General features: G+C 45.0%; 1 protein-coding gene across 5 annotated transcripts in view; it reads left to right on the top strand.

Annotated features, from left to right (window-relative positions):
* SUSD6 (sushi domain containing 6) overlaps window positions 1–14,717 on the top strand; it is a 143,557-nt gene that overhangs the window by 124,009 nt on the left and 4,831 nt on the right. For all 5 annotated transcript variants that reach the window (XM_084792294.1, XM_084792292.1, XM_084792293.1 and 2 more), the window contains 3 exons: window positions 7,202–7,399; window positions 8,778–8,916; window positions 12,479–12,906. In XM_084792294.1, coding sequence (XP_084648420.1) covers window positions 7,202–7,399; window positions 8,778–8,916; window positions 12,479–12,906 — 765 coding nt within the window. The remainder of the gene's footprint in view (window positions 1–7,201; window positions 7,400–8,777; window positions 8,917–12,478; window positions 12,907–14,717) is intronic.

Raw genomic sequence — 14,717 nt, 5'->3', positions numbered from 1 at the left:
TGCCTGTTAATAAATGTTAATTCTCTTCCTCATTTACACCTTGTAGAACAACAGAGATTAAGTTTGTTTTACATTTAAATGTGTGCTTCTTAAGTGGGTATGCCTAGAATTTACGTTTAGATGGTAGGGGAAATGAAACTACAACTTTGGCCTTTGTACCCAAGCACCTAACTATTTTAAACCCTGGAAGCCCTCAGTTTATTATCATAGTTACCCTCTGAGCAACTGTCTGTGTTTCCTCCTGCAGATAGAATTCTGGTTCTTTTGTTTTGCTTTGTTTTGTTTTGTTTTTGAGACAGGGTCTCTCTGCGTAGCCTTGGCTGTCCTAGACTTGCTTTGTGGACCAGGCTGGCCTGGAACTCACAGTGATCCGCCTGTCTCTGCCTCCCAAGTGCTGGGATTAAAGGTTTGCGCCACCACACCGGCTTGCAGATGGAATTCTGAAGGCTACAGCATACCATTAGACAGCTTACATAGGAGCTAGGGTGGAGATGAGATTGGGTAGCCATTGCTAATGAGGAAAAAAATAAGCACTTCTGGTTTCTCTTCACCTTCCTCTACCACCCAAAGGTATCACAGTAATATGTTAGTACACCCAGAATATCCTGACTCCTTAGCTTTATGGTCACCCTTCCATCCTGCGCATGGAGGACAGCTGTGAGCTGTGCACTGTAGCTCACTGAACTGGGAGACTGAGGGCTAGCCTTGAGTGAACCAGGGCCTAGGGCAGCAGGATGAAGGAGAATGTCTTCCTGCCTGCTCCTTCTTTTAGCAATCCTAACAGTGGGAGGAGGAAAGGACCCAGCCCAGCTGCCAGCCTGTTCTCCCCTCCTTCCTGGGCTGTGAAAACAAGAAGAGGTGAAAGGGTAGCAGACCATATGGAGGCCATTTGTCAGCCAACCGCATCCTGAGCTCTGCAGCTGAAAGAGGAAATGGAAAAGGGTGCAAAGAGAGAGCAAAGGAGGCTCTCCCATCCATCGTGCTTCATCCTGCTGTTTTCTGCCTATCCGCTCTCTAAAACATCCAGAAATTTCTGAAAGTCTTTTTTTTTTTTAAATCTTTGTCCTACTCCATTCCTAAATCAAAGGTTAACTTTGCGGCCGGGCGTGGTGGCGCACGCCTTTAATCCCAGCACTCGGGAGGCAGAGATAGGCGGATCGCTGTGAGGTCGAGGCCAGCCTGGACTACAAAGCGAGTCTAGGACAGCCAAGACTACACAGAGAAACCCTGTCTCGAAAAAACCAAAAAAAAAAAAAAAAAAAAAAAAGTTTACTTTGCTCTGTGAATGCAAATGTAAAAATGTCTTAGTACCTATTACATCATACAGGTTTTTGTTTTTTGGTTTTGTTTGTTTGTTTGTTTTTGCTTTGGTTTGATTTGGTTTGGTTTGGTTTTTCGAAACAGAGTTTCTCTGTCTAGCCCTGCCTGTCCTGGACTTGATTTGTACACCAGGCTGGTCTTAAACTTAGAGATACACCTGCCTCCGCCTCCCAAGTGCTTTGATTAAAGGCGTGCACTACCACACCTGGCTTCATGATTTTTTTTTTTTTTTCTGAAGGAGGGGGCGTGGGTTTTTTGTTTGGTTTTTGGCTTTTCAAGCCAGTAGCTCTGGCTGTCCTGGACTCGATTTGTAGACCAGGCTGGCCTCGAATTCATGAAGACCTGTCTGCCTCTCAAGAGCTGGGATTAAAGGTGTACCACCACACCTGGCTCATGAATGTTTTTTATCAATTGACTCATTACACAAGTAGAACTAGGTATTGTTAAGGTTCAGAGGAGGCAGGGCAGTTACAGGACACAGAGTGGAGCCTTGGGTCAAACTCAGATTCCTTTGTTTGGCACCTAAGACCATGCTCTGATCCCTTCTGGCTTGACCCTTTCTACTCAACAGCAGTGTGTTGTCATGATTAGCTAGGTGCTGCAAGAGATTTACTTGCAGAGAGGTTCTCACTATTTCGTTGCCCATTATAGTTAGAAACAAGACAGGATCCACAGTGGACACTCTTTCGCAAGCTCTATGCCATTTTCTACTAAGTATTTCCTATCTGTCAGATTCTGTGTAAAGCACTGAGAAACAATCATGAGCAGAACAAGTCCCTATCATAAAGTGTGGACAGATGGGTGTGGGGACATGGTGGGGAAACGGAGGAAGGGTGACCTGTGGAAAAATAAATGCAAAAACAGTATGGTAGTTTATTGAGAGGAATGAAGTTGTTATGGGAATACAGAGGAAAAATAATAAAACTACTGCCTACTGAACACTTAAGTATACACAGACCTTGTACCAGGTACTTGTCCTATATATTGAGATTAATCTCCACAGCAACTCTGTGAGGTAAATACCTTTGAATCCCCTTGTTTTAGCTTCCTAAGACTATGTAATGGGTAACTTGACTTTTGAAGGCAACAAGCAGGTTAGACATCTAATTCTGGACCCACACAGGCAAACTCTAGCCTGTGCTATCTAGCAGCGGCTGGTGAGACATTAGGAAGCTACAGCCTTGGGAAGTGCAAAAGTTTCAGCTGGGTGTGTGTGCTTTAAGGTCAGGATCCTTGACCAAGGATAATAGCACTTTATTAGTACTTTATTCTGAGTGACTAAGGGGTTTTTGTGGCTCTCGCCAGGTGACAAGAGTTGCCATGTTTGGGGCAATAAAAGAAAATAGTTTTTCTTCTTTGTCTGAGGCTATTGGTTATGAGAAGGAGGGATGTGGGGCGAGGGGAGTCCAGTCCTAAAACAAAGACAGTCAGCTAGACTTGTCTGCCAGTTGCTGCTGTCCCAGCACAGGTCTTGGGCTAGGCCTTTCTTGGAAAGATGATGGGGGCTGAGAAGAACTGCAAGGGGACAGCCTAGGCCTGTGTGGTTCCTCCTTTGCTCTCCCACTCCGGCACAGTGCCGCACCCTGAGAAAAGCTTGAGTTATGGCAGACAGGCCCCACCCCCAGTGTGTGGGAAGTCCTCCTGAGATAGATTCTGGCTGGACAATGACCTTCCTGACTGCCTGCTGAGAAGGTTTATTTCCTATAAGAAGTTGTAAGACTCAGCTTCTGAAGGGTGTCTCATCCTTTCAGCTAGTCTCTGTCTCCGTCTCCGTCTCTGTCTCCGTCTCCGTGTCTCTCTCTCTCTCTCTCTCTCTCTCTCTCTCTCTCTCTCTCTCTCTCTCTCTCTCTCTCTCTGTGTGTGTGTGTGTATGTGTGTGTGTGTGTGTGTGTGTGTGTGTGTGTGTGTGTGTGTTCTAAATCCATCTTGTTTGGAAGGCTTTTTCACCTTCCTTTTGAACAAGGCGTGTACAGGTCAGCCTTGGGAAAAATCACTCAACTCAGATGAGCCTCCTCATCCTTGTGTGTAAAATGCTCATGTAGAAGGGACTAGGAAGCTGGGCGTGGTGGCGCATGCCTTTAATCCCAGCACTCGGGAGGCAGAGGCAGGTGGATCGCTGTGAGTTCGAGGCCAGCCTGGACTACAAAGTGAGTCCAGGACAGTCAAGGCTACACAGAGAAACCCTGTCTCGAAAAACCAAAAAAAAAAAAAAAAAAAGAAGGGACTAGGAAAGTTCTTGATGCATCTGGATGTGTACGGTAGCTACCGCTTCCTGAACAAAAATAACATGTGAACAACTATACTTTCTGTAATCCCCTTATCTTTTCTCTGGCTGTACTGCTAACAAACTAGACATTAAGCTTTTATGCCATGTGTAGGGTGCATGCCTGTAATGCCAGCACTCTGGGAGGCAGATGCCAGCAATGGATCTCTGTGAGTTTGAGGCCACCCTCGTCTACAAAGTGAGTTCAAGACAGCCAGGGCTACACAGAGAAACTCTGTCTCGAAATCACTAAAATAGAAACAACAACAACAACAACAACAACAAAAAAAAACCCTCTGGTCTTCTGGAAGATCAGTCATTGTTCTGAACAGCTGAGCCATTTCTCCAGTCCCCCTAAGCACCTATTTCTTTGTACTCATTTGTATCCCAAATGTAACACACTTTATTTTAGAGTAAAACTGTAATATTTCAGACCTGTGAGTGAATACTTTACACAACAGTTTGTTAAGTTCCTGTCTTTGATAGTGTAGTCTTTTCTTGGTGACTGTTAGCCAGAAACCTCTTTTGTTAACTCTTTTGAAAGTGCGCTAGATATTTAACTGAATCCCTGCCCAACTCATCTCCAACCCCTTAGAGGCTGGCCCTGCATGCCCCTATTTTCTATAGCCTCTTACTTGCTTTGAAGGGGTTCAAGAACAAATAGTTCTGTTTACCCTGAATGCCTTTCCTGGAGTTTTGCTTGTTGAGATGTTATAAAAATTTGTTTTAATTTGTCTCATTCTCTGAAAGGTGAGACACCAAAACAACAAAAGCAAGACAATTAGAGGAGCTGTGGGGTTCTTGTTGGTTTCTGACCCTGAAGTGGACACTTCAGCTGGGTCATTTCTCTCTAATTTGTGTTCCCACTATGACTGGCTAGGTGGTCACTGAATACTTATAGTATACTAGTTCCTTGTAGAGACACTGCCTCCTGATGAGTTAGCTGCTTCCCTTGAGGGTGTACTTTGTTATGTGAAGGTAAACACAAAGAATTATCAATATCTGTCACATACTTAGCATGGTGCTACTTCACTCAAAGTCTATGGAGCTGAGTGTTGCTGTTGACTCTCAGAGGAGGCAGGGCATTTAACACTGGGGGCCTAGGTGTCTGTGGGAGACAGCAGAATGCAGAAGCTAGGAGAACGAATTTTTCCCCTGTACAGTCATCTGGCTTTCCATCTCTCTTAAAAATTTAGTAGTATTGCCAAAGCAGATGAGTTACTGTCTTCCCAGGACTAAGAACAAAAAAGCTTGAAATGCCCTCTAAGTGAGGAATTTTCCAAGAGAACTTCAAGTATAGATTGTCAGCCTCCTGGCCAGGACCTGGCTCCCAGAAGTTGCTGGGTGATCCGTTTGCTTTTTGTGCTTTGATTTTCCTGATGTCCTTCCTCTTCCTGTTAACCCAGGCTTCTGAAGGCCTATGCTTTAGCCCCAGCCTGTGGCCATATTCCCCATAGTCTCCACTTTGGACAAAGGATCAATATTTGTATATGTGTGCCCTTGATATCTCAAGTGACTTTGCCTGTTCTGTTTCCTGACCCTTGATTTGAAAGCCTTTGTTGTTGTTGTTGTTGTTGTTGTTGTTGTTTTCAGGACAGCGTCTCTATATGTAGCCTCGGCTTTGTAGACCAGGCTAGTCTCAAACTCACAAAGATCCACCTGCCCCTGCCTCCTTGAATGCTGGGATCAGTTAATTTTGCTATATCTTTGGAGGGAGCTGTGGCCAGAGCAGAAGAGGGCATGTGGCTTCTCATTGTACACTTTACTTTTTAACCTTATACCACATATACACTGAGATCCTATCTGTCTACAGGATTTACAGGGGCAATGTAGTACAGCATATGTACAGCATGGTAGGCAGGGCTCTAGACTCCTAGCCCTTTCACTGAGAACTTCTTCTCAGCACACTGGCCTGATTCTGTGTGGGTCCTGCCTGCTGTCAGGAGCTGGCCAGAATGTTCAGCATTAATTATGCCCAGGAAGTGAACCAGTTAGACACAGTCTGCAGAGAGCCAAGAGTCAGTCAGAAGGTCTGAGGGGGTCTCCTATTCTAAACAAAAGATGGAAAATGAAATAGTAAAGCAACTGTTTGCTGGCCAGCTCTCTGAATGATTTGCCTACCACTTAGGGAACTACAGAAATGTTTGCATTCACTTCTCCCTTGCTCAGGACTTTGAGCAGGGTGGGAGGTAGAGACATCAGAGGTGTGTCCCTCAAGGGGTTGGAGGCTCATATTTGCATTCATCTTCTAGTTTCATAGTTGCAGCCAGACTTTTAGATCCTTTGGTAACATTTTTAATTAGCAACTTGTTAAAAATTGTTGATCTGGAACTGTAGCTCAATGATAGAACATATACAACTGTGCTATGCATGAGGCCCTGTGGTCCATCCTCAGTACTATAAAGGAACAGATAAATGGAGAAGTGAATTCAGGAATGTCTCAGTGAGAGAATGCTTGTCTTAGCTTGCATGGACAAGTCCCTAGTTCAATCCCAAACATCTGCCAAAGAAAACTTACAAATGTACTTAAATGATGAAACAAAAGAAAATGGTGTATTTTCTACCTACTGCTAGGGATGTGTAGCCTGAGGGTAGCATTTGGAGTGTTTTGTTTTGTTTTGTTTTGTTTGTTTTTGCATCTGATACCTTCCCCTCAAGGGCACAGCTGCAGAATCTGATCAGTAAGGCATTCACATGGGAGGAAGCCAAGGCCTTACCCTGATAGTCAGACATGCCTGTGTAATTCCCAGTCACTCTGAGCCTTTTAGAGGAAGTGAGTAGAGGAAATGACCATTCTAATTCTCACACAGATGTCTCTGTGATACAGGGATAGGCTGGCATAGAGTCAGCAAAACTAAATTTCCTTTGGAAAAATCTGTTGTCTTGTGTTTGTAAAACATTTGGGAAGTTGGAAGTCATGAGTGACTGATCGTACTGCCTGGCTTGGGATTCAGTTCTGTAATCTGTGTACAATAGAAATAAAGTTTTCCGTCTCCTAAGAGCTGCACTAGACCTTCCAGCTCCTGTGGCACAGTGCCACCGTACCCATACCCTGTGTGCCTTCTCTTTAATTGACCATTTGTGGGGGTGGTGGAAAGGAAGTGATCTTGGTATACATAAACTTACAAACCAGTCAGCTCATGGGATAGGAATCAGGTCTCATGGGAAGAATCAGAGGACTTTGGTCCCAAGTTGACTCTCACCCAGGAAAGCTCTCTGAAATCTCTTCAGACCAGACTCATGCTTTGATTATACCAGGGAGTCCATCCTGGAATAGATGTTGTAAACAGCCTGACACTTACCCTGGCGAGTTGCCTGTACTTTATCCTCTCTCAGTCTGAGTCAAGTAGGTGCTATTAGAATCAGGTCCAAATTGCAGCAGATACAGAACTTTTCTGTAGTCTACTGGTCAGTGGGGAGGAGAGAAATGCTGTGAACAGCCAAACTTACCTATTACTGCTGCACTTCCCCACTGTCAGTGACAGCTTGAATTCCATACTAGTTCAACAGGCTTTCCCAAGGATGCGTCTATGTCCCCTTGTGTTTCAGGGACATGCTACTGAGAGAAAATGTCCATTGAAAGCCTCATTATAGTACTATCTCCCTCTGTCTTTGCAGTGTGTCCTCTGCCCCCAGAGCCAGAGAATGGTGGCTACATTTGCCACCCCCGGCCCTGCAAAGACCCCTTGACAGCAGGCAGTGTCATCGAGTACCTGTGTGCAGAAGGCTACATGTTGAAAGGCGACTACAAATACCTGACCTGCAAGAATGGCGAGTGGAAGCCAGCCATGGAGGTTAGCTGTCATCTCAATGAAGGTCAGTCTGCAGATGAAAACAGGTGCCGTCTGGATCCTGCTTTTTCTCTAGCTCCTGGGGAATGACACATGCTCTCTCAAGAGCTCCCTTGGCTGTGTTAAGCCTCTTGGCCTCTCTGTCTTTGGTATTCCGTGTCATATTGTGGAAGTCATAGGGTTTGCTGGTGCATGTCACGTTGCATTCCACTGAATCATTGAGGGGCTCTATGTCTTTATTGAGCATCTGCCTGACTATGTAAAATCCCTTTCATGTGAGGATTTCTGTTTGCCTAGTTAGGTACTAATTCCCTTAGGTTGTGTTCTGCTAGCACAGCAAGGTATGAGCACAGTGCTAACACATTTCCCAGCGTCTTCCATTTTATTTTCTCTCTTGAATAGAAAATGACAGTTTTGTTATGGAGCTACAGCCCTGCTCTACAGAATCATTTTTCCTTCCTGCTTCATCTTGCATGACAGGAAATGTAGATTCCTAAAGGGAAATATGTGTTTTATGACCATCTCTGTGCTTCACACTTAGACTTCAAGACTAGAACATGCTTATCCCTAACACCTCAGGGGGGGAGGTGGAAACAAATATGGGGTTTACAGAAAGGGTGGGGGGGTAGTGCTCAGGACAGCAGCTTATTATTGCCGCTTTCTTCTTCTTCTTCTTCTTCTTCTTCTTCTTCTTCTTCTTCTTCTTCTTCTTCTTCTTCTTCTTCCTCCTCCTCCTCCTCCTCCTCCTCCTCCTCCTCTTCCTCCTCTTCTTCCTCCTCCTCCTCCTCTTCCTCCTCCTCCTCCTCTTCTTCCTCTTCTTCCTCTTCTTCCTCTTCCTCCTCCCCCTCCTCCCCCTCCCGAGACAGGGTCTCTCTGTGTAGCCTTGGCTGTCCTGGGCTCACTTTGTACTCCAGGCTGGCCTCGAACTCACAGCAATCCGCCTGCCTCTGCCTCCCAAGTGGTAGGATTAAAAGTGTGCGCCACCCCACCCAGCTTGCCTACTTCTTCTTAATTACCCTGCTACACAGGGGAAGCTTGGTGGAACTCAAAATAATAGAAAGATGTGGCCCTCAGTGGTTGAAGTTCACCAACTTCACCTGCTATTGGTGTTTTAAGAACTCCAAAGTTAAGTGAGGTTAGGTACCAGGTGGACTTCGAAGGCTAGAGTGAGGGGATGGAGGTTGGGGGTCTTTTATTCAGGGAACAGGAAAAGCAAATGTTTCCAGAAACACCACATACATACTACAAACATACATAGACCACTTTAAAAGATTTTCCTGAAAAGGCCCAGCTGTTAAATATTTCTGTATAATACCATGCAGAGGATATTTGACTATATCACTTGCAGAGCTCATGTTTTATGTTACTGGGTACCAAATGTTTGTAACGACTTGTTTCCTTAGACAAAGAACCCCACGCGTCACTCGGGGTCCCTGCACTGTCCATAGTGGCTTCTACTGCCAGCTCTGTGGCACTCATTCTTCTCCTTGTGGTGCTGTTCGTCCTGCTGCAGCCAAAGCTGAAGTCTTTCCATCATAACAGGTGAGCAAAATGTTAGTCAAGCATCCCCGTGAGGCCGACCTTGGACTAGTTATAGGAAGCTGCTGGCTTTTAGCCTCTGCTAGTCTGTGTCTTGGAGAAGTGGAAAGGAGGCTCCTGCTGTGTGTTAACCTCCTGGATATGCCTGACACTGTGCTTATTGGTGCACATACATTACTTTTATCCTAATGGGAACATTGTACAGACTAAGAAACTGAGGCATTCAAGTAAATCTCACGATGATTGCAGAGCTAAGATTTAAACCTAAATCTGTTTGACCTCAAAGCCATGGAATTTCCATTTCAGCCCTGTCTCTAGTGACTCCTGCTTTGGAGTTAAGGCACAGTAATAGAATACACAGCCCTCCGTATGGTACCGACACATGTTGTGTTTGCAAGCTGTCTCTTCCTGCTCCTGCTTTCTAGTCCTTAGTGCACCTCTGCTTCCCCCATATTTTCATTCAGTTTGGAGTGGGATCCTGGCCTTATCATTTTCTAGAAACCTTCTCAGATAGGTGGGTTTTTTTGTTTTGTTTTGTTTTTTTTGTTTTGGGGTTTGTTTGTTGGTTTGAGACAGAGTTTCTCTGAATAACAAAGTGAACCCTGAAACACAGCCTGGCCTCAAATTCACAGAGATCTCCCTATCTCTGCTTCCCAAGTGCTGGGATCAAAGGTATGCACCACCACATCTCGCCTCTCAAACAATTGTAATGTGTGGAGAGAATCTAGGACCGCAGTACCATTCTGAAATTAGAAGAAGTGGGTCTTGTCTGCAGATTCTCCTTTTTCTCTCATAGTACATTATCTGTTAATTATCCTAGACTTGAGAGATAGGGTGGCAAATGGTGGACACCAGTGGGAATGACCCTGAGTTTCTCTCTAATGGGGACTTTTCTCCTGCCCTACCTTGGCTTCCATAGTTACTCAACCCTTGTGGGTACCTCATGCCTTTGAAAAATAGATCTTTTATATTCATTCTTAGCCCTACATCAGTCACTGTCTTAGCTCACAAGCACAGCTGTCTAAACTAAACCACATTCTGTAAAATGCTCAAGATTTGGAACTTAAAATGTGGACTACCCTGAAGTGAATTTTTATTTAGGGATGTGATTTTTCCTTCTTTTTCTTGTTTTATTTGGAAGGAAGGAGGAGTAGCAATTGTTTTTAAACAGATATTTTGAAAGGAACTATTTACTTGAAAGAATGAGCTGTTTCCATGTCAAGTCACACTATTCTAATTTGCATTTCATCTGAACTAGGGAGCTTAATTTCGTCTGTAACTAACCAATGAGTCTGTTAAAAATAACCAATTGATTCTTTTTCGCTTGGGTAGAATGTTGATGGGGTTTGTCTGAGTACCAAATGCATGTACATAAAACATACATATAATATCAGCCAGGCAGTACTGAGACATCTGTAATTCTAGCACTCAGGAGGCAGAGGCAGGCGAGTTTGAGGCCAGCCTGGTCTACAGAGTGAGTTCCAGGACAGCCAAAGCAACACTAACCCTGTCTTGAAAAAACAAACAAACAAAATAGGTATTTTAATTACACCACGGTATACACATGCCATACCATGGTGTAGATGTCATAAATATATGTAATAAAAATGTTTTTTAAAGTTTCTCTTCCATCCAAAATTCTCTGAATATTTTTAGGAATGCTAATATTCTTCAGTGTGTATGTTATTTAAACGGGCAACATAGATTGTGTCTGCCAGGTACAGGTAAGGAAATCAAGAGTTAACCACTTGTGACCAGTGGTAGTATAGGCTGGCATCTGATTACTATGCCTCTCAGTGTGGAAGATAAAGGAACACATCAATGTAGAGTTCTTCGTGAAATTTAACCTAAATACCATTATAAGAAAGTATAACTAGGTGGTGGGACAACCCTATAGAATGTTGGCCTGGACATTGTAAAAACTGTCAGGGTTGAGGCTGGAGAGATGATTACTCAGCAGCTAAGAGCACTGGCTACACTTCCAGAGAACCTGGATTCAATCCCTAGCATCCACAAAGTGAGTCCAGGACCAGCTAGGACTATAAGACAAACCCTGTCTCAAAAAAACAAAAACCAAAACCAAAAACATAAAAAAGAAAGAAGGAAAGAAAGAAAGAAAGAAAAAGAAAAAGCTCTGGGCCGGGTGTAGTGGTGCACACCTTTAATCCCAGCACTTGGGAGGCAGAGGTAGGCTGATCTCTTTGAGTTCGAGGCCAGCCTGGTCTACAAAGCAAGTCCAGGACAACCAAGGCTACACAGAGAAACCCTGTCTCAAACCCCCCCCCCCCGCAAAAACAAAGAAAGAAAGAAAGAAAGAAAGAAAGAGAAAAAATGCTCTGTCTGACCAGATGCAGTGGTGCATGCCTGTAATCCCAGCACTCAGGGAGGCAGAGGCAAGCAGATCTCCATGAGAACAAAGAGAAAAGAAGGCAAGTTACTGATAGACATATTTTATTTTAAAGTGTTAGACATATACATTTAGAGGTAAGCCATTGTTGATGAATTCAAGTGATAGTCAAACTATTAAAATTAAAAAGTAAAAGCCAGGTGTGGTGGTGCACGCCTTTAATCCCAGCAGTCGGGAGGCAGAGGCAGATGGATAGCTGTGAGTTCAAGGCCAGCCTGGTCTACAAAGTGAGTCCAGGACAGCCAAGATAACATAGAGAAACCCTGTCTCGAAAAACCAAACCAAAAAATAAAAAGGCAGGCCTAGTGTTGTATGCCTATAATCCCAGCACTTGGGAATCTGAGGTAAAAGGACCCCCGAGTTCAGGCTTAGTCTGAGCTTAAATAATTACAAAACATGTCTCTTTAAAAACAAAATCATCTAGATGTGGTGGCACATACCCTGTCTCCAAATTCCCATGCAAGTCAGGATAGCCTGTGGTAGTGAGGAAATGGGAACAACTGAGATGGGCACCGAGTATCTGGGCTACAGTCCCTGACCTCAGTAGGAATGTGCACCAGTGCCACCTGTGGACCATCTTTTTAAGTACAGATTCTCCTCATGTAGACCAGGCTGGCCCCAAACCTAACGATCTTCCTGCATCTGCTCCCAAGTTCTGGGTTTAAAGGAGTGTGCCACCAAGCCCAGCAGGGTGTTTTGCCTGCATGTATGTCTGTGCATGTTATATGTGCCTGTACCCACAGAGGCTTGGAAGAGGGAATCAGATTCCTTGGAACTGGAGTTACAGGTGGTTGTAACTCCATGTGGGTGCTGGGAATCAAACCTCAGGTCCTTTAAAAGAACAGCCTATGCTCTTAACTACTGAGCCATCCTTCCCAGCCCCAAGGACACCGTCTTTAGAAGAGTGTAGAACTGTATTCAATCCCAAGCCCATCCCTTACCAGCTCTCTGACTGCCTAGCAGTTACTTAGCTGCTCTGAGCCAAGCCTGCATTCTTGGTGAATTCCTAGGGCTCAGGTGAGGACCCAGTGTGCTAAAGTGCTTAAGTACTTTGTGCTGCTGACATAGAATATGTGCTGGGAAATGATGAGTGCAATGTCATTTAGTCACCTCTATGTCACTCAGATTCTTACTTTGTTCTTTTCTTTTCTGTTCCAGGCGTGACCAGGGGGTTTCTGGGGACCAAGTTTCCATCATGGTGGATGGGGTCCAGGTTGCACTACCTTCATATGAGGAAGCTGTGTATGGCAGTTCTGGTCACTGCATGCCACCGGCTGACCCTAGAGTACAGATCGTTCTATCCGAAGGGTCTGCACCTAGTGGAAGGAACATGCCAAGGGAGCAGCAGCTACAGGGCCAGGGAGCTTGCTCCTCTGCAGGTGGAGAAGATGAAGCCCCAGGCCATTCTGGGCTGTGTGAAGCCTGGGGTTCTCAGGGCTCTGAGACTGTGATGGTGCACCAGGCAACCACGTCTTCCTGGGTGGCCGGCTCAGGGAGCAGCCGGCTGACACACAAAGACACTGCAGATTCAGAGAACAGTGACATACAAAGCCTTTTATCCCTCACGTCAGAGGAGTACACAGATGGTAAGTGGTCTTTGCTAAACATGAATTACTAGCTGTTAGAATCCTTGCTGAGAGTGAGGAAGCCTTGTGGGCCACTTGAATGATAGTGTGTTTTCAGCAAAATTTAAAAAAAAAAAAAAAAAAGTAATGCCAGGTAGGCTTTGAGCTGTCTTCATTATTGCCTTGTGAATTTTGATGGCTCTGGAATCTAAGACTGTTCACAGCTATAGGCTCTGCTAAACCAACTGGATGGGATTCAGGCTATAGGACTATTAAAAAGTTTTGTGTTCATTAAAGGCAGAAAGTAACAGGGAGACCGTGGGTTGTACTGCTGAGAAAACAGTACTCTGTCTTGTAGAGAAGACAGCTGCTTCATTTACATAGGAGTAGATTGCTGCTTTCCTTGTGCTGTCCTCAGTTAAGCTTGACCGAGAATGACTGTCCCCACTTTACAGATGGAGAAAGTGGAACCCAGTTTGACTTGTCATTTATCCACTGCTAATTGACAGATGAGATTTTAAAACTAAATGACTGTGGTTCTAAACCATCATTCTTAACCTTACAATGCTATATTGGCTCCAAGGTAACTCTAGCTCCACTGTGTCCCAGTGGCCATAAAGTACAATGGTGGCCCTGCTGACAGTCTGCCTTTGCTGGAGCCTGGAGAGTTCAGCTATAATTTAAATCTTTCACTGTAAAGAATATCTGTAGGTGCTGGGCATGGTGGCACAGGTCTTTAATCCCAGCTCTCTGAGGCAGAGGCAGGCAGATCACTATAAGTTCGAGGCTAGACTGGTCTGTAAAGTGAGTCCAGGACAGCCAAAACTACACAAAGAGACCCTGTCTTGAAAAACCAAAAGAGGAGGAGGAGGAGGGAGAGGAGGTCTGTAGGTGAAATCCCAGTGTAGTTCAGGATTCAGACAAAACCTCTAAGCTCCATGTAGATAGTAACACTTTCTGCCTTCATAATCCTTTCTGTTAGAGCCCCAGGGAAACTTTCAGATGTTCTGGGTAGCATCCACTTTTAAATGTGTCTGTCAGTAGCTTGCCACCTTTCCTTTGTTAGAAAAAGATGGCAGGGGCCCTGTAAGTACTGACCCAGTCTGGATGTGGCAGTCAGCTACCTCTGGCCCCTCAGGCACATGGCTTCCCTCACCTTCCTCAAGAGCCAAGGAGGCTCCCTGCCCTTTCCCTGATGGCTACTTGTTTGTGTAATTGCAAGTTTTTGGTGTGGGGACCTTTGTTTATTGTTGTTTTCAGAGACAGGGCCCCTGCATTGCCTAGGCTGGCTTAGAAATTATCTTTCTTGCCCCAGCCTCCCAAGTGCCGATCACGGGTGTCTGCCATGATGCCACCTTAAACAACAACTTTTGTTTGTTTGTTTTTTGAGACAGGGTTTCTCAGTGTAGTCTTGGGTGTCCTGGACTCACTTTGTAGACCAGGCTGGCCTTGAACTCATGGTGATCCACCTGCTTCCCGAGTGCTGAGATTAAAGGTGTGCGCCACCATGCCTGGCTCTTTTTTTTTTTTTAAAGACAGGATCTCACTTCGTAGCCTTGGCTAGCCTGAAACTCACTATGTTGACCTGGCTGGCCTCAAACTCCCAGACTGGCCTGCTTCTGTCTCCAATTAAAAGTACTCTGCTAAGCCGGGCGTGGTGGCGCACACCTTTAATCCCAGCACTTGGGAGGCAGAGGCAGGTGGATCGCTGTGAGTTCGAGGCCAGCCTGGTCTACAGAGCGAGTTCAGGACAGCCAAGGCTAAACAGAGAGACTCTGCCTCGAAAAACCAAAAAAAAAAAAAAAGTACTTTGCTAGAATTAAAAGTATGTG

Source organism: Acomys minous (assembly GCF_964271855.1).
Source record: "Acomys minous genome assembly, chromosome: 8".
Classification (NCBI taxonomy): Eukaryota; Metazoa; Chordata; class Mammalia; order Rodentia; family Muridae; genus Acomys; species Acomys minous.
Note: the sequence above shows the minus strand (reverse complement) of the source record. Positions and strands in the feature narration are given on the sequence as shown.